At 39.4% G+C, this 20,058-nt stretch overlaps 1 protein-coding gene across 1 annotated transcript in view; it reads right to left on the bottom strand.

Annotated features, from left to right (window-relative positions):
• Positions 1-20,058, bottom strand: part of GPC3 (glypican 3) — a 439,290-nt gene that overhangs the window by 56,529 nt on the left and 362,703 nt on the right. The window contains exon 7 of the mRNA XM_043459569.1: positions 4,805-4,964. Coding sequence (XP_043315504.1) covers positions 4,805-4,964 — 160 coding nt within the window. The remainder of the gene's footprint in view (positions 1-4,804; positions 4,965-20,058) is intronic.

Genomic DNA, 20,058 nt, shown 5'->3' with positions numbered 1-20,058 from the left:
CTAGGTCCAGACCCTGTGCCAAGTGCTTTGCATGGATTATTTTATTTAACAGCCACAACACTATGAAACAGGCTGAGAAAGGAGGTAACCCTCCAAAAGGAAAACATATTAGGCTTGTTTTGAGAAGTGAAAGAAATAAGTCAGCTGCAACTGTGGGTAAGAAGACACCGTTTAGTGGTCATCTCAGCAGCAATTAAATTCAACTAGCGGAAAGAAGGGTCAGACTCCAAATTCAGAAAGAAGAATTATAGAAAAAAAAGAGAACACTTGGGAAACTTTAGGATGAAGACTTTTAAAAGTGAATATAGCACAGAAGGCCTGGATACTGCTCAGAACTTCTTATGAGCATCCTGGCCTACAAGTGTGCCGAGGGGCCAGGTGTGGGCAGCCCTTGGTAAGAAGCCTGGCTTGTCTGACTGGAAAAGCCAAAGGAGCTAGTGTAGAGAAAACAAGATCTGCTTTAATGTGTAAATAGCTCAGGAGAAGAATAGAACACAAGGAATCTGCATGGTCAGAAGAAGGTGTCCCTGAAAGACTCCAGTAAGCATGTTGCCAGGGACTAAAGCCAAATATACGAATATCATCACAGACTGTTGGCACTAGCATGGCCAGCGAGAGATGTCTGGGCATTCTCTTCATTTTACAAATGGAGAAACTGACTTCTCAAAAGAGGAAGGGGCTTGCCCCAGGACACATGGGAGTTAGAAGCAAAGCCAAGAATAGAAGCTCAGTGTCCTGCACTTCCTCCAGTGCATCAAAAGATGGGAATAAGTGAGCCAGGGAAAGCAGCCAGTAGGACTGCTTGCTGGCTGGAGTGCAAAAGAACTGTTTGGGGACAAAAGGGAGACAGAAGAGAGTCTGAACATACTCTGAGCCTTGTTTTTTTATTTTCAAGTTGTCTTTTGGAGGAAGGAATTTGGAAGCTCTAAATGAGATAGAGGTAAACGCACACAGTGTTCCAAGTCTAGTTGACTAAGTGGATGTTGATGAATCACCAGGATCAGATGGCATCTACCCAGATTTTGGGTAAAATTGTGTAATAGCTGACCAAAGTGTATAGCTTGTTGTTCCAAATAGCTATTGTGCCACGAGCCTGGCAGACTGCCAATGAATCTCCTCTTCATGAGAAGCATTTCAAAGGGGACCCAAGGAACTCCAGGCAGGTAGGATCACTGAACATGTTAGGCAAGTGTACCCTATTGGGAGTAAAGCATCATTTTTCCTGTAAATTAAATTAACCACCATTTGTGTAGCATTTTACAGTTGACAAAGCACTTAGGGTTAATCATGCCTAACTAATTGACTAGAATTCTTTGAGAGGATAAATGTGCATTTGGACAAAGGGAAACCAGTAGATGTAATCTATTTATATTTTTAAAAGGTCCTTGACAAGGTCCCACACCAAACACTCTTTAAAAAAGTTAAGTCACCATGGAATCGTGGAATTGCACTTTGAAATGGATAGGGAAGTGGCTTATAGGCAGGAGAGCAAGAGGAGGGATAAACAGGGACTTTTGCAGAAACACAAACAGTGGTGTGTACTAAGGATCAGCATGGGGACCAGTTACTAGTTTGCTGAGTCATCTAAGCAACCTTTAGCTGACCAAAAGCTTTTCAGGGGGAGCAAAATGCAAAGCAGATTTGTCCAATAAATGGCCTCTGAAAGCTGACTACCTGGCTCTGAATCCTGACTTTGACCTTAGCCACTGCATGACCTTAAGCAAATTACTCTACCTCTTCCGGCATCAGTTTTCTCATCTGTAAAGTGGGAATAATAGTGGTGTTGTGAAAATGACATGAGGCAACGTGTGTGAATTTCTGGCACAGCACTTGCAGCATGGTAAGTGTCCAATAAACAAACCCTTCTATGAGTTTTACTTATTATGTTTACTCAACATTCTTTCTGTAGGATGCCAGGCTGTGAGTGACCATGTTATGCCTTAGGAATGGAACTTGGGAGCCAGTGCAGACTATTTCTTGAAAGTATTGGCAGAATTTGTTTTAGTAATTCAGAGGGCAGAGATAAGTATACAATGAGACGGTTGTGAAAGATTTCATTGAAGGAAATGAACAATTACGGAGCACCTAGTATGTTGCAGATACTGGGACAGATGCTTCACAAACTTCTTCCCTTGATTTGATCCTGAACTAGGTGCTTAATGATGGATGGATCAAATGGATCCCCTTTTGATGGATGAGAGAATGCAGATTTAGCTAGGAGGCTAAGAACTGACCCAGGTCCTGCTAGCTCATAAGGAATAGAGCCAGAATTCAAATACAAGTTTACTCGACCCCTAAAAATATTTTCACTGCATAATACTTGAAATTCACTTTCAGAGATGGGTGTAATTCAATAGAAAATAAAAGGGTATGTACATAGAAATAAAGGTGGGGAACATTTGAAGACAGAAATAAGAACAGTATGTCAATTCATGCTCCTGGGGGATGAGTATGGTTTGTTCTTTCCGAAGTGTAGGGTTGCTGTGGGGCTAGTGGTGGGAAATGACACTGGAAGGATACTTTAGGCTAGACCAGAAAGCCCTCAGAACTCTGCTAAGGAGTCTGAGCATAACCTTCCAGGCAACGGGGACAGGATGAAGGTAGCTGAGCTAGGAAGAGGTAGGAGATGCTTTAGAAAGATTAACCTGGCAGCTATACAAGGTGAATTTGGTGGAATCTTCTGCCTGGGTCTCTGATTCTTTGTTCTCTAATCTGTTAGCCTAAGGCTCCCAATACTCCTGGCTTAGCCTAGAAGCCTGGAGACCACTTATGATGTGATCTTAGCATATGCACAGGTAGGGGATGTGAGGAAAGGAGGATAAAGGAAACAGTGAGAGAAACGGAAAAAAATGATAAATCATCTACAGAGATTTGGTGCCCAACCGTATATGAAAGGCAAGGGAGACGAGTCAAAAATGACTTCAGTTTTAAGCCTCAGTGACTGGGATAATGGTGGTGGCATTAGAAAAATAATGATATTAAGGGAGGAACCAGTTTGAGATGGTCTATTGTTAAGTTTGATTTATGATACATAGAGTTAGGGGTAATGGTGAGAAAGTCAGGAAGAAGGAAGCTAGTAAGCAGCTGGAGATCTGGCAAGGTAGCTCAGGAGACCAGTGAAGACTGGAGGTAATGATTTTATGAGTCATCCCCACAGTGGTATAATACTTAAAGAATGTTCACTGCAGCATTAACCACAACAGCCAAGAGGTAGAAACAAGCTAAATGTCCACTGATGGCTAAAGGAATAAAGTAATCATAGGACAGGCATACAGTGGAACATTATTTAGCCTTAAAAAGAGGGAAATCCTGTAGTCATACACTACAATGTGGATGAAACTTGAGGACATCATGCTGAGTGAAATAAGCCAGTCATAGAAGGCTACGTGACTCCACTTCTATGAGGGAGCTAAGTAGCCAAACTAGATGCCGAAAGTCAAATGGTGGTGCCAGGGACTGAGGGAGGGGGAAAGGGAAGTTAGTGTTTAATGGGGACAGATTTTCAGTCATACAAATGAAGACGTCTAGAGATCTGCTGTACATCTGCATATTATTATTAATAACAATACTGCACCCTTAAATGTTTGTTATGAGGGACTTCCCTGGAGGTACAGTGGCTAAGACTCTGTGCTCCCAAGGCAGGGGGCCCAGGTTCCAACCCTGGTCAGGGAACTAGATCCTATATCCCACAACCAAGGGTTCACATGCTGCAACTAAAGATCCTACACACCACAATGAAGATCAAAATTCTTGTGTGCTGCAATTATAGACTTGGTACAGTAAAAAAAAATATTTGAAAAACTTTGTTAAGAGGGTAGATTTCATGTTAGATTTTTTTGCCAGAATTAAAAAAAAAAAAGAACTTACAGAAATCATTAAAAAAAATGAAATAGCCAAAGTAAATAAGATACATATTTTCTCTGGAGAAGTGAGAAAACATAGAAGCTTAAGAAGAGACTCAGTTTCAGGACAGCATTAGAAAGAAACAAGGAAGGAAAGAGGCTGAAACAGAAAGAGGAGCTTGTAGGGTCTCAGAGGTCACAGGCAATAGGATTTCAAGGAGAAGGCTGTGCATTGCAGAAGGAGGAACGGACACCAGAAGTCTTAAGACCCAAGTTGGATTTCTAGCTCTTTCATTTAGATGAATCTCATTTCTTCTCTGAGCCCCAATTTTCTTGTATTTATACAGTACTTTATCTCTCTGTATAAATGGAAACAAGAATGCCTATCCATATGAAAGCATTTTGTACATCGGGCTAATCGAAACAAATGTGGCTTGAGAAAAAATACTTTTTGTTATGGTTGTTTTGCCGTCTTGGCAGCATCAGCTATTTTTCTTCTACTTGTTTTCATGTAGCTGTACAGTTATGTAGCATAGCCTACCAGTGTTAAACTACTAGTGGGAAAAACCAAATATGACATTCTAAGAGGAGAAGGTCACCTAATGTCTTTTCTTCAAAAGTTACCCCATCATTGGTTTTTCACTAGGCTCTCAAGATTGCATTTCTTTTTGCATCTCTTTTTATAACTGAGAAGAACCAAGGAAATTTCCAGTAGGAAACAAAGCCAACTGATTTAAGTCAGTTCATTTTAGACAATGAAAAACAGAAAGTTACCCTTTTAGGTCCAGAGATTTTTTTTAAAAAGCTACCTGAAAATTTCATTTTTCTAAAGTGTCGCCTTTCCTTGATGGCATTGTGTGTTACAAAGATTTTAGTGAAGTTATAAAGAGCAGATTCAATTGATATTTCATTCCCAAGCATCACCATTTTAGCTCAGATTTGAACCAGCACTAATCACTTACCTGCAAGGAAGCGGAGCTGGTTCTTCACTTTCATCATTCCATCGCCAGAGCCTCCGATGCACTCATCTTCATCATCGCCACAGTCTCCACTTTCAAGCCCTTCCTCATCAAGGTTTTTATCCAGAACTCTGCCTTTGGGTACAGACATGGTCCTCAGGAGCTGAAAGAAAACAACCAGGATTGCAGCAACTTTTTATATTTCTCAGGTAGGTCTAAGACAGTGTGTTGTTAATGGGAAGCATTTTAAATTGGACTTTTTTTTTCCATTTATTTTTATTAGTTGGAGGCTAATTACTTTACAATATTGTAGTGGGTTTTGTCATACACTGAACATGAATCAGCCATGGATTTACATGTATTCCCCATCCCGATCCCCCCTCCCGCCTCCCTCTCTACCCGATCCCTGTGGGTCTTCCCAGTGCACCAGGCCTGACATTTTAAAATGTGAAAAAGAGCTACACAGAAAGTTTTAAAAATCATTTTCAAACTCATATAGACATACAGTGCTTGTACTCTTTAGAGCTGCATACTTCTGGACCTTTCCATAGCATTTGACATGATTCTCCACTCTTCCACTCTACTTCCACCACTAGTAGCCAGAATGAATATTGTATCAGAACTTTCCCATGTCTTAAGCCTCTGTGGGAGAAGTCACTGATGAGGAACTTAAGCCAGGATAGGCAAAGCATATTTATAGGCTGAGAGAACACCAAGTTCAGAAAAGATGCCTATGAAAGCCCACTATATCTATATTTACATTCACTTAATTAAAGCAGCAAATGCATCCCACCACATGAAGAAAATGGCAGTGATATTTTATATACATTTGGATGAATACTTATAACTGATTGTTTCATACTATGCCCTGACCACTTGAAAAACTTAAAAAATATCTCCATCTTCTACAGTTTCAATAAGATGCTTTGAAATTCATTCTGTTTTATTGTAGATTATATACCTAATAACAGGCATGCCTGTTTTGCTCTGCAGTATCTGGCCTTTCAGTCACATAGTCAATGCCCTTTTAATTTTAGGGTGACTTCCACCTCCCAAAAGTCTCACCACAGACTCAGAAGCCCTGCTCACAGCATGAGTGTGGTCTACTGAGGGCAATTTTATTTTTCCTTACCATCTCTCTCCAAGGCTGTATTCTAATACCCTCTATTCCTACTGTAGCTTCTGCCCCACCATCCATGTTTAGTCCTACATATCAGCCCACCTCCTATTTTAAATAATGGACAACAAAAGATGTGGATATGCAGAAAGTGAGACTTTCGGAATTGCAGAACAGGTATCCAAGAAAAGAAACGCACAGGCACATTTTGGTTTCCGTGGCTTTCACTGTCTGTGTTCACTGTCCCTGCAAAATATACTTTTCTGCTCTCCACCTGTGATTTAGCTGTTACACCATGATCTACTTGGAACAAGCTATATACCATAGAGAAATGTGACTCTGCAGGTTTGTTTCTCTTTCTAAGCAAAGAAAGAAAAATCCACAACAAAGCTGGTTCTTTCCTGGCCAACAGCCTCTAATGGTATCAGTGAAGCCAACCTCTCTATCATCTTCTACTCCAGCACCGTCTCCACCATCAAACTCTAAACACATTTCCTTCTCTGCCCTTTCCCCCATCCTATGCATCTAAACGTATAATATAGACACAAAGGCTGGGATAAGCTAGACCAGCAGTTCTCTAACATTTAGATTTCAGGACCCCTTTGTACTCTTATTGGGAATATCAGGGAACTTTTGATTATACAGTTGTATCTATCAACATTACCATCTCAGAAATTACAACTGAGAAATTAAAAGAAATATTTAAAAACTAATTTAAACCTAACAAATAAAAAACCCATAACATGTTAACATAAATAGCATTTTTAATGAAAAAGAAATATATTTTCCCCTGACATAAAACCATTAGAAGGAAGGCTGGCATAGTTTTACATTTTTGCAAATATCTTTAATATCTAGCTTCATATGATACCTGGATTATCATATTACTTCTCCCTTCAATCTGTTGTTATATGTTGTTTTGGCTGAAACATTTGCAGAAAATCCAGCCTCTCACAGGTATGTAATGGGAAAAGACAGAAGTATTTTATTAAGAGTAGCCTTTTTAGATAATTCTGGATATTTTTCATTGAAACTACATAAAAACTCAACAAGTGAGAAAGGTTACTTGCAATGTTGAATATGAAACCATATAAGTAAACTTTTCATGTTATGTTACATTAAAATCCATTGGTATGTTTTGCATTTTGAATGGGCCTTTTACCCATTTTGTCTCCTCATGCACAGATCATCTGGAAAATATTGGTTCACTGAGCTCTGCAGGTCTCCCAAATGTTGACACCTTTCATTATATGATATTTTAAAAATCACATTCATTAACATCACCTCCAATCTCATTTAAAAAGTCTTTGAAGCATTGGGAAGCTCTCAAGGTCATGGTGATAGATACAAGTTTTCCAAAATTTTAATTTACTCTTTAAAGTTGGAATTTTATCCTTGGCAACAAGTACTGTCAGTATTTCCTTTAACTGTCAGGCTCTCTTTGTTCCTTTCAAACAAAATGTCTAATATTCAAGCCTGCATAACCATAGTTCGTCAGTCATTAAAAAAGGCTAATTTAGCTCATGGCTTAAATAATCTCACAGATGCTTTTCCTTGAGACACATATCAACACAGTTTGTAGCATAAGTACCTTATATCTAAGTCAAATGTCATAACACAGAAAATTTTTTTTAAAGTACACTCAATTGTTAAGGTTTAATATTTTAATCATTTTTACTGCTTTAGCAATGATATTCTCAAGTGGAGTGCCTTTTATTTTCTTGCAAGTGTAATGATTACGAGTATAATTTGGTGTCACTGCCTTGATTCATGCTGTGGTACTGACAGTTGTATTCACTGCTGCTTCTGTACCATCAGTGCAAATATCAGCACAGTGAAAAAGGCAAATAATATTTAGTATTGTTGTGCAAGTCATTTTGACTGTGTGGATCCTTGGGTTTCATGGACTACCAGGGTTCATTAACTATTTGAGTACTACTAACTTAGACGATAATGTCATTTCAGTTTGACCAAACCACCCAAATTTCTTCCATTACCATTATGAAATGTACGGGAAAACTGCTTTTGACATACACGTTTTAGGGTCAATTTTGACAAATACATCTTTCATGTATGTCATGGATTACCTGAATTAGAATTGTTCACATAAGGGGAATCTGTGGTTAGATACAGCTTTGTGGACTTGCTATTTCTCAAGCACATCTCACATCTGTGCCTTTTATTAATCCCTTCAGCAAACATTAATTGAGCACCTAATGTGAGTTGTTTTCATTTCCGTCTATTGAAAGCACTCCATCCTTTCAAGCCAAGTTCAAATGTCACTTCCTTAATAAAGCCTTCTTGGCCACCACAGATGGTCATTATAATTCTCCCTTTCCCTCTTCCAGCACTGCTGCCTGTATCTGTACCTCCCAAATAGCACTTTATGAATGCAGCCTGGTATTATTTATTGTACATGTGGCTTCACTCCACCACCAGACAGTGAATGCCTTATATATCTTTGAACCCCATACCATTTAAGGCAGTGTCTGGTACATAGTTGTTGTTTAGTCACTAAGTTGTAGCCAACTCTTTTGTGACTCCATGGACTGTAGCTTTCCATTTCCAGGCTTCTCTGTCCATGGGATTCTTCAGGCAAGAATACTGGAATGGGTTGCCATTTCCTCCTCCAGGGGATTTTCCAGACCCAGGGATCGAACCCACATCTCCTGCATTGGCAGGCGGGCTCTTTACCACTGAGCTGCCCTGGCACATGATAGGCACTCAATAGCACTTCAGTGCTATTGAACTGAAGCAAAAGGAAGTGGCATGGCATATTTAATTCTCTAAGAGCTACTTCCACAACCTCATGAAAAAAAGGGAAAGCCAAAGCACAGATGAATTATAGAAAAACTTGTAAATGAATAGCTAAAGGCTTTTGGACGACCCTGGCTAAGATCTGTAGCTAATCTTTGAGAGGCTGTTTTCCAACCTCCTGTACAATGCCTCCAGTATTCTCTGGTATTTCAGGTTTTTTTTTAAGTGCAATTAAAAAAAAAACTTTAAAACTTTGCCAGTGAAATTACTTCTTTAGTTCTTAAATTACTCCCACTTGGGTGACAACTTCAGCATTGAAGAAGGATTACAGCACACTTTCCAACCATATTACATAGACGTTGCTGATGAGCCTAACCCTCACACATTAACAAAACCAATCCAAACCTAGAAAGCTATTGTTAATGCAAAAGTCTTAAAGGACTCTGAAGCACCAGAGTGTTGAAAGAAGGGTAATGTGTCAGAGACGAGGAGTTGCCAGCAAGGACTGTGGATTTAGTACAGCCTGGAATTTGGCACAGAAATCAAATCAGCTAATTACAATTCACAATATTGACCTTTTTGTTCCCTCTCTCACTCTTTACAATGTCTTCCAGACTGAATGCTCACTTTATGAAAGGAAAGTTATGAGGACCTTGTACAGTTAACTTTAGGTGCCTAATGCTTTTGATTAACTGTTTGCCATTTTCAAAGGACAATATCCTATTAGCTTTTGAAAAGCCAGGGCTCAGAATAATGATTATTAATGTTAACTATCTTATTAAAACACTGGTCTGATGATTTTGCTCCACGACCCCACTGAAACATTCACTAAACCTGACATTTCTGCCTTGCGTCATTCGGCCGGCCTTAGCGAGAAGTACATGAGACCTTCCCACTGCGCAGCTTTTTCCATTCTCTACCCTCCTTGCTACTCTGTTGACTCACATGAAACTTTCACAGTTGCTTAAATATACAATCACTTTTTATTTTATGATGTCATATTTTCATTATGTAAGTATTAAAATGGAAAGATGAAAGAAAGGGATATAAGGGGGAAATTCCAATTTCCAAACTTTAAGAACCAGTGTTTGGTTTACGAGGGTAGGGTTTGTTTCTAATGGCTGTGTTTTTACATAGTTGAACTTGCATTTTAGAATTAGACTGACTCAGGTTAGAATCCTGGCTTTTCCCCTTATTCTTTTTTTCCATTTACTAACTTTGCTGCTTAATCTCCCTAAACCTCAAAGTCCTCATCTGTAAAATGAGGAAAATGCCTGTCTCCTAGAATTGTTGTAATGAATAAATGTGATCAGTGTAATTCTTCAAATGTGTTTAAAACACCTACACAGTGCCCTCCAGGGATCTACCAAAATCTACCTAACCATTTTCCTAATTTTGAAAATATTACATTGCTTCTAGTTCTTTTGCTCCTATAAATAAAGATGGACCATCAGGAGTATTCAATAGTTCTTTCCATATTTTGGATTATTTTATTAGTTTCCCATAAGTAGGATTACTGGGTCAAATGGTATGTACCTTTTTATACACCATGAGAGTGAGTCTTCAATTTCCATCTGAATCACCTAGGATGTTTGTTAAAAACTCCAGCTTCCAGGCCCCACCCACAGAGCTTTTAATTGAGTAGGTCTGGGGTGGAGCACAGCCCCACCCTGCCCTGTCCCCACCTTCCTGTGAGTGAACCACAGACCACAGTTTAAGAAGGGCTACTCTGGAGAAGGAAATGGCACCCCACTCCAGTATTCTTGCCTGGAAAATCCCATGGATGGAGGAGCCTGGTAGGCTACAGTCCATGGGGTCACAAAGAGTCAGACACGACTGACTGACTTCACTTTCACTCTGGTGTTACTTCACCTCCCAGAAACCCAGTGAAACCATCTTTGTACAAGAGTCACCTCAGCTCCACAGGTGTCTGAATCCTTAATGCATGTTCTTCAAACCATTTTATTAAAAATCTGATGATTTCCTTTATACTTAGGTATGGACATCATGACCTTTTGTCTTTGTAGTTAATGAAAATACTCTTGTGTAAAGTGAGTGACTTCAGGATTACAAAGGGAAATATTTAAGTTTCCTTGGAACAGGTACTCAGGGTTGTGTGATAAAAGGAAACAAGCCTCGAATAATTACTTAAGAAAATTAGAACCACAGCATAAGAGCAAAAAAGGCTTTCTAGAGTACAGCAATTTCATGTTCTTAAAACCATAACCAAGATAACAAAAGAGCACTGCAGCATGGGACAGTGTGATTTGACCAAAGCTCTTTTCATGCTTGGTTGACAGGAGAACAAAGATCAAACGACATACTTGTTGTTCTTAGGGGGATCAAATATGCTGAAATTAGGCCACAGAGAGCTGCAATTCTTGATCTGCCTATATGGTATAAGTAATGTGCCTCTTGGAATTATCTTGATTGTAAAGATATGAACTTTATCAGCTACACACTTTGCTAGGACTTAACACATGTTCTTTCATGTAATCCTCAAATCCACACTATCAATTTGTATAAACAAGGAAGACTGCCATCCCCATTTCCCATGTCAAGGGAGGCTCAGAGAGGAGATAAGACTAGACCAAGCACCAAGTGATGCTTGGTGCTTTAATGACCAAGCACCTCATTAAAAATAGTCTTCTGCTTCCAAGTCCACAGGTCTTCAAAAACAAAAACAAAAAAACAAAAAACCCCCTATGCTCTCTTAGGTAAAGACAACAACTAATGAGGCCTTCATTCACATTTTCTGCCATCTTGACTCTTTTACCTAAGATAATTTTCAGTTCAATCTCATTTTCTCAGACACTATCCGTGAACTATACCATAATGAGAAAGCCTTCTGTTATTGGCTGGGAGAGCTGGTTTGCGGGGACAGGGGTGGAGGGAAGATAATGACATCAGATGCCTCCTGCTTTTTTCCCAGCCTTGCATCTCCTGCGTCTTAAAGAACCAAACCATCTTATCACAAACACGTTTGTTTTGAAAAGCTTCAGAAAGCTGGTTAGAATAGAATGAAGAATTCCATCACTGCTGCTACATGGCTAAGAGTTTTCTTGACTTCAAGCACTTTAGCATTTTAAAAATAAAGGATAAATAACAGAGTAGATACTACAAATATGGAGCTTAGAACATATATTGAGGATTTAGCTAGTTTTGTCTCTTTTGGCCACTCACATACCTCTCTCTAGGCATTTTTCAAAATATCTGGAATCCAGGTTACCTTTTTTAAAGCTATTGAGCTGGGCTTACAAAACTGATTTTGAACTATTTGGGCGCTCAGTGTTATACAACCTGCAAGGAATGCTTTGGGGGCTCGGCTTTCCATGTCCACAGCAATGTAAATACATGCTTTACTGTTTGCATTTGAGTAGCATAAGCTAATGGGAAACAAATGTAGTGGCTCCAATGAATCCCAGCTTTGGAGGAATGCCATTATTATTTATACGTTGTGCACATCCATGAGACCTAGGGCACGTGACCTCTGTTTGCGTGCACAGTTTCTTTGAACTAATGCACCAAACCACAGCCACAACTAATTGGAAACAATTGCGACTCCACACGTTTGAGGAGAAGCCAGAACCAAAGTGCATAGGGCTAGAATGAATGGCTATATAGGCACTTCACACATTGGAGAGGCAATAAAATATAGCCCTTAAGAGTGGAATCTGACCAGCATGGATTTGAATCTCTACTCAGCGTACTTACTATCTGTGTTACTTTGGGCAAGTCACTCAACCTCTTTGAGTTTCAGTTTCCATGCCTATGAAATAGAGGATAATGCTTCACAGGGCTGTTGAAGATTTAAATTCAATAGTACCTTTCACAGTCCCATGTATCTTTCTTTCATAGAACTTTCCACAGTTTGTAATTATATAGTCCCCTGTTGCACCCCCACTAACAGAAGAAATAACCGTCTGTTTCGATTACCAGTGTGTAGTGCAGTCTTTGGTACAAAGTAAGCATTTCCTAAATAGTCATTAAATGGATGAATGAATAAATAGAAGAATGGGTATAAAGTGCTTAGCACATTGCCTGGCAAGGCTCAAATGTGTTAACTCTGTTGCTGAGGTTGATGGTGATGATCTTAAAGATGAGGAAAGGGAGGAAGAGGAGAAGCACTAGCCACCATGAAGAGCTTATTACAAATGGCTTGTGAAGCAAAACAAATAACACTCTATGGCCAAATACTGAAGCACCAGGATAGAGGGTGGGTGAAATTTTTTTGAGTCTGGGGAAAGCCTTCTGGATGCTCCCAGGAAGATAAGGGTCTGTGCACTAAGGATGCATGCAGAGAGAGAAATGTGCAGTAATAAATAGCAATGGGACCTGTCAGAGGCTGTGTTTTCATGTGCTGTCAAGTCAGAAGGCCACCCACGCCCGGATACACTCTTGCCTGGGCATTGCTTCCACTTCTGCCTCTTACCCACAGCACATGCTTTCTCTACCACTTTTAGCTTCCCTGATTCTTACTTGATGTTTGTTAATGTAGAGTGGAAACGTGCGAAAATAAGTCCTCCCAATTCAATAAGTACCTGGAGAGTAAAACAAGCCAGGATGTGAGAGAAGCAAACTTGGGATGAAACAAAACAAAACAAAACAAAACAAAAAACTATTCCTGTGGGGCTCCCTCCCAGTGGTAGAAATGGTTCTCTGCAGTTTTAGGAAACTGTCCACTGCCTTAAAATAAAAATATCTAAAATAATATTACTAATAGCTTAGAACTGTAGAGTTTTATACTTTTCCAAGAGGAGGCAAAGCATGGTGGTTAAAAAGCTCCCTCTAGAGAAAGAAAACTTGTATTCAAATCTAGACTTCATCATTTACTAGCTTTGTTACTATAAGCAAGTTATTCTTTCACCTCTCTGGGTCTTATATTTCTTATCTATAAAATGTGTTTAATAATACCTATTCCTATCTCCCACATTGCATTATCATGGGGATAAAATGATGTGATCCATGTAAAGCACTAAGCTTAGTATCTGGCACATAGTAAGTGGTTACACAATAGTGTATTAACTTTTATATTAAAATAATACATTTATAAGATCTGAATCTCTGAAGAGGATGAATTCTGAATTTTTGGCTCCAGTTAACAGTCAGCTATGGCCTGGGTAAGACTTGTTCTGGGGAACACTTGTTGTTTAGTCGCTCAGTCATGTCTGACTCTTTGCAATCCTATGGACTGTAGCCCACCAGGCTCCCCTGTCCATGGAATTGTCTAGGCAAGAATAACGGAGTGGGTTGCCAATCCCTTCTCCAGGGGATCTTCCCAACCCAGGGATCGAAGCCATGTCTACTGCATTGGCAGGCAGATTCTTTACTACCGGGAAGCCTATAAGCTCTCAATAAATCTTAGTTATTGTGTCATTACTATCAGCATTTCATTGTTTTTATAATTAAAGGTGTTTCTATTTTCTCAGTGGATCCATCCTGCACCCCTGTAAGGCAGCAGGGCAAGTATTATTAGGTTCATTTTTATAAATAAAGAACTTGGAGCTGAGGGAGATGTGAGGCAATGTACTCATTTTACCTTGAAAAAGTTCAAGTGTAGGTACTTTAAGGTGGTTAGGATTTGGAACGGGGCCAGGGAGGAGGGCTTTTGTACTCCAGCGTTCAATTCGAAAGGGTATGGCCCTGGGACTAGCACAGTTCCTGACACATAACAGGTGCTTAGGAAATGCTTGGTGATCGAAAGAATGAATGAACCAAAGGGATAACAAAATAAACAAGCAATTTATTCATCGAATTTTGGTTCTCTCAATCTCCCTCTCTTCAACCCTGGCCTGATAAGCCATTGCTATTGCTTTCGCATGGTTTTAGCTGATTCCTGCCAGGGAACCCTGGATATACTGAGGCTAGACAGATGTACAGATACCCTGAATGACTGACTGCCAGCAGGTCCTCTACTCCCCCCTGGCTGAGGGAGCCCCCTCCTCTGATAAAGTGGGATAAAGTGAAAGAGGAAGGCAGGAAATTAATCTTTTTAAGCAAATGAGCCAACTAATTGAAAGGATGTAGCCAAAACCAACCAAAGCACTAGGGCTGAACATGGATCCTTAAGGCCACCTGGTGAGCCTCTCCCAATCCCCAGATGAGTCTTCTGTTTCTGGATTAGTTGGCCTAATGGGTGCCAGTTCTGTGCTCTGTAATGACCTCTGTTAGTGTCTCTAGCATTACTAGAACAAATCTCATTTTAGGGGTCCAAAAGCCACACACACACAGTTCTGGTTCTAAGGCTGGAGTCAAGGCTGGCCTAGCCTCCAGGAGCTGGCCAGATTGAGCCGATTTGCCAGTGTGGCCGCAAAATGCAAATACAGCAGGGTAACCTTTCAGGCCGCCAAGTCCAGTTTTCCTCAGAAGGCATTTGACCCTGGCCACCACCATTGTTGAAGATGAGTGACTTTCTGGCTCCATGTCAGTTTTAAATTGCGAAAAGTCTCAGGGATGAAATATATCATTTTTTTCTGGAACAAAAGCTTATTTTGAAGACATCTGTGAAACCCCATAGCCCTACTTGGTTTCCAAAGGAATCACCTTGTTAGATGTTGGAGGGCCACTGACGGAGGGTAAAGATCCCAGGGTGAGAGTATACTAGGATATCACGTTTCCTCAGAGAACTGAGGTTATACAGACATGACCTGCACATTCACTGTTGTCCTAGTGTATAAATGGGATTCATTCCAAATAGATATTTTGTGGTTATACTTTTGGGAAATGAGAATTCTTGCCTCTAAAAATAACCTCTGTGAATGAACCACAGCAGCTATGTCATCAAGCACAGGGCTTTAAGAGTCAACCTCAATGGCCGGAGTAGAGGGTTCACCATCTTTCAGAAGGAGGCCCACCAAGGGTTAGTGAGATGCCTCTAGTTTTCCTGTGAGAGCTTCCTGCCTTTAAAGGTGAGGTCTAGATCAGGGTTGATAAATAGGTTTTCAGTGAAAACCGTTTTCCTTCTCTGGTGTACTCTTAGAAAAATATGAATTTCAAATATGCTTCAGATAATTAAGGCTGCATTGTATTATTCTGAAGCGTAATAAATGGCCTGGTGTCTCCGATACAAGTAAATTAGCTGAGACTTGATGAAAAACTAGATTCTGAGTTTCTAGTTATTCTTTCCTTGGAAATCATAGAGCTTTAAACTCTTCCCTTTCCAAGTTTTAGGCTGTAGATTCCTAAGAGGGAAGGAGGCTCCCATAGGAAAGAGAAAACATGAGTAAAATTTTTTTATTTTTTATTTTTTTAGTGACTAAATATGCCATTAATCATATCTAATCACATACTTTTAAAGGTTGAAATAAATGAATCAAAAGAATGGTGCTCTGGAGAAGGAAATGGCAACCCACTCCAGTGTTCTTGCCTTGAGAATCCCAGGGACGGGGGAGCCTGGTGGGCTGCCGTCTATGGGGTCACAGAGTCGGACATGACTGAAGTGACTTAGCAGAAAAAAAAAAAAAAAGAATGGTGCTCTTCAACAATGTTCATAGCAGCATTATTCACAATAGCCAAGACATGCAAGCAACCTAAATGCCCACTGACAAACGAATGGATAAAGAAGATGGGGTAATACATATATATATATATACACATACATACATACAAAGGCATGTTAGTCATTAAAAGAATGAAATAACACAAAATGTACCAACATAGATGAATCCATAGATTACCATATTAAGTGAAGTAACCCAAAGACAGATATCATATGATATCATTTATATGTGGGATGTAAACTAAGATACAAATGAACTTATTTACAAAACACAAATACTTTTAGAAATTCCACCTGCAGAATTTTCTGCTGGGTTGATTGTATATACTTATGAAATAGCTGCTACTTAGCATTTGGCTAAACTATCCTTCACACTCACCTTTCATCCCCTAAATAAAACACTCACTCAGTTAGTATATGGAAATACTTGCCACTTGGTAGCACATCTTAGATTAATTTCACTTCTCTGAAGCACATAAGCAGAGTTTGAGTCTAGTACAGATATAATCATTTTCATCCCTGTCTGGGTTTCTCTAATCATTGCTTCTTATTCTTAAATTCCAAATCTCATCAAGCATTTCTCCTATTGGCTCTGCCTAGGAATCTATTTCACAGACAGGCCCCTTGTTTTTCCTAAAAAGCTCATTACGATTTAACCACAAGGTTTGGGAAGAGCACCATGTAGCTAAGTCCAGCTAATTTGTACTCATTGTTGGGCAGAGCTTGATTCTGTGCTGTTTTGGTGATGTATATGTCCCAGAGATTATGATGAATTATTTTCATTGTTGGCTCTTTGGTGGATGGGGTATATACATTTTGCTTGCTACTAGAACTGAAGAGCTTGGCTGGCTATCTTACCTGAGTTCCTTCTCTATTTCACACAACTATTTGGTGATGATGGTAGTGGTAGAGTAGCAGGAATAGGAGAATGTAAGTGTGGGAGGAGAAAAGGACAGTTTATGACAGGCTGCAGCCAACACATATTTATAATTTCACCTTTATTTCTTTCTCTTCATTGAGCTCAGTAAGTAAGAATGGCTATATCAGTTCTAACATGGACTTCTCCACCATCTTCTGAGACTCTTTTTAGTCATATTAACATTTTGTTAAAGAAACACCTGTTTCCCTCCCCCACAATGTTTAACCTCTTTTGATACAGCAGGTAATATGCACACATTCTGAACATCCTGTTTATTCAACACATTTCTGGATACAGCCATGGTAATTTTTATCTTTGAAGAAATTAGCTCACATGCCCATGCAACAGGTAAGGAGATGGTTGGGAAGCAGAGAACTTACCTCTCAGAGAATGGTGTCCAATGTAAGAAATGGAGATATTAGGTGTATTGAGCACCCTGAAGTAGTCAGCATTATATTCAACCGTTACTAAGGGAATCAGGTCATAGACCTGGAATGGTAAGTGAGTTCAGAAGGACCTGAGAGATCATATGGTCCAATCCCGTTTTACAGATGAGCACAGCAAGCCCACACAGACAATTGTTAGTACAGCTTTTCAACACACCAGTGCTGCCTAATCCTTGGGGAGATCACAGGAGAATCAGTTGACAGCAGGTAGGAGAGAGGCAAAGTGACTTGCAAAATGACTTTAAAAACAGGGGCTTCCCTTTTGGCTCAGCTGGTAAAGAATCCACCTGCAATGTGGGAGACCTGGGTTTGATCCCTGGGTTGGGAAGATCCCCTGGAGAAGGGAAAGGCTACCCACTCCAGTATTCTGGCCTGGAGAATTCCATGGATTGTATAGTCTATGGGGTCGCAAAAAAAAAAAAAATAATAAATAATAAAAACAGGAAGGAGGGCGATGAGGTTCTTTCTCTTGGATCCTTAGTAGTAGTCAAAGCACAGGCTACAAAGAGGACAGCGTGGCTCCTGAGAACTTGGCAGCCAATTTCCAGGTTGGCATGGGTAAGAGCTAATAATAGAACATGAAGCCTGCCTTCAAGAAGTATATAGTCCAAAAGCAGTTCTTCTCTAGAAGGTGTAAAAATCAGTGGAATAATACCTTCCAAAGTCCTCATCTTATCCATTTCCAATTAGGTGGATAAATTCACCTGCCAAAATATTGGTACTTCTTTATTTTCTCCCATTCATCTCTTTCTGTCTATTCCCAAATAATTCTGGTTGAAAACATCTTAGAGAGGCTTAATCATACTGAAATCCTTGCATTTGCATTCAATTACACATAATTCCATTTTGTTTCCTACTCTCATTACACTTCAGCATTTTTTAAAAATAAATGGCAAATTCCTAGGTTATGGTAGCTTTCAACTAAATTGAAACTTCAAATATGTTGCTGTCCTGAAGATTAGGCTTGGAAGGCTGGTTATAATCTTAGTATTTTAAAATAATAATTATGTTTAGGGACTACCATGGTCGACATCTTGTGCTTTCATGGTTCCAGAAAGAGAAGGGAATAAGTACTGTAACCATCAGTGATGTTATATGTAGTGATTCTACAAGTTTGAACTAAATTCCAGCATCATTATCTGTCAGTTAAAAGTGCAGAGACTTTCTGCTATAAATACATCACCCACAACATCAGAGACAAAATGTTCAACAAATTTACACACTTAGGTACTCACACTTATGTAGATACCTTAATTCATGGAAAACAAGTGCATAACTGCCTTAATTAGTAATATAAACCTAGAGGGCCATAGGGGTTTACAGGAAGCTTCTGTTACTGCTAAACAAATTCTTCTCCTTTCCCAAACATGACCCTAGTCCAGGCTACCCCCAACTTGACTTCTATTTCTTATTCTAGTTACACAAGTCAGAAAAAATATTTTCTATCAGCTCAGCTGGGAAAATAGATCCTTCACTTTTGTCTATACTACCTTCCTTTTGGAGGAGCAAATCATTCCCTATATTGCTTTGTGAAGTTCCACTTTCCAGCTCTATGTTAAATAATTATCCAAACCTACTATTTCTAACAGCTCTGTATTTAAAATCAAAGACAAAGGGAGAAATATTAAAGCAGTGAGAGAAGCAACTCATCATGTATAAGCAATAATCAATAGGATTAACAACCAATTTCTCATCAAAAACCAAGAAGCCGAAGACGGTAGGATAAGAGATTCAAAACACTGAAAAAAATTAAAAAAAAAAAACCCTGTCAACCAAGAATTCTATGGGCTTCCCTGATGGCTCCAGGGTAAAGAATCCACCTGCCAATGCAGGAGCTGCAGGAGACTGTGGGCTCAATCCTTGGGTCAGGAAGATCCCCTGGAGAAGGAAATGGTAACCCACTCCAGTATTCTTGCCTGGAGAATCCCATGGACAGAGGAGCCTGGGGGGCTACAGTCCATAGGGTCACAAAGACTTAGATATGACTTACATGCATGCAAAAATTCTATATCCAGCAAAACAGTCCTTCAAAAAACTGAAGACATTTCTGGAAAAGCAGTGAAGGAGTTTGTCACTATTAAACATATCTTCAATAAATGGTAAAGGGAACCCTTTCAGCTGAAATGAAAAGATACAAGACAATATCCCAAAAGCTGTAGGAAGAAATGAAGAAAACTAGAAAAAGTAACTCCATAGATTATTATTATTAAATTTTTACTTGGTAAATACTTTTCCTATTTCTTTTATTATTTTTATTTTCAATTAATTTTTTCTTTGGCTGTACCATGTGGCATGCAATGGTACAATGGATTGAACCCACACCCCCTGGGGTGGAAGTGCAGAATCTTAACCATTGGACCACCAGGGAAGTCCCTCCTATTTCTTTTAAAGGACAATTACATAAAGCAATAATTACAATTATGCATGGATGGACTTATAAAGATATAAGGTGTATGGTAATAACAGCAGAGAGGAGAGAGGGAACAAAACTATACAGTAGTAACATTAAGTTAGTATTAA

Source organism: Cervus canadensis, chromosome X, assembly GCF_019320065.1.
Source record: "Cervus canadensis isolate Bull #8, Minnesota chromosome X, ASM1932006v1, whole genome shotgun sequence".
Taxonomy (NCBI): domain Eukaryota; kingdom Metazoa; phylum Chordata; class Mammalia; order Artiodactyla; family Cervidae; genus Cervus; species Cervus canadensis.
This window is presented reverse-complemented; position numbering and strand designations above follow the sequence as displayed.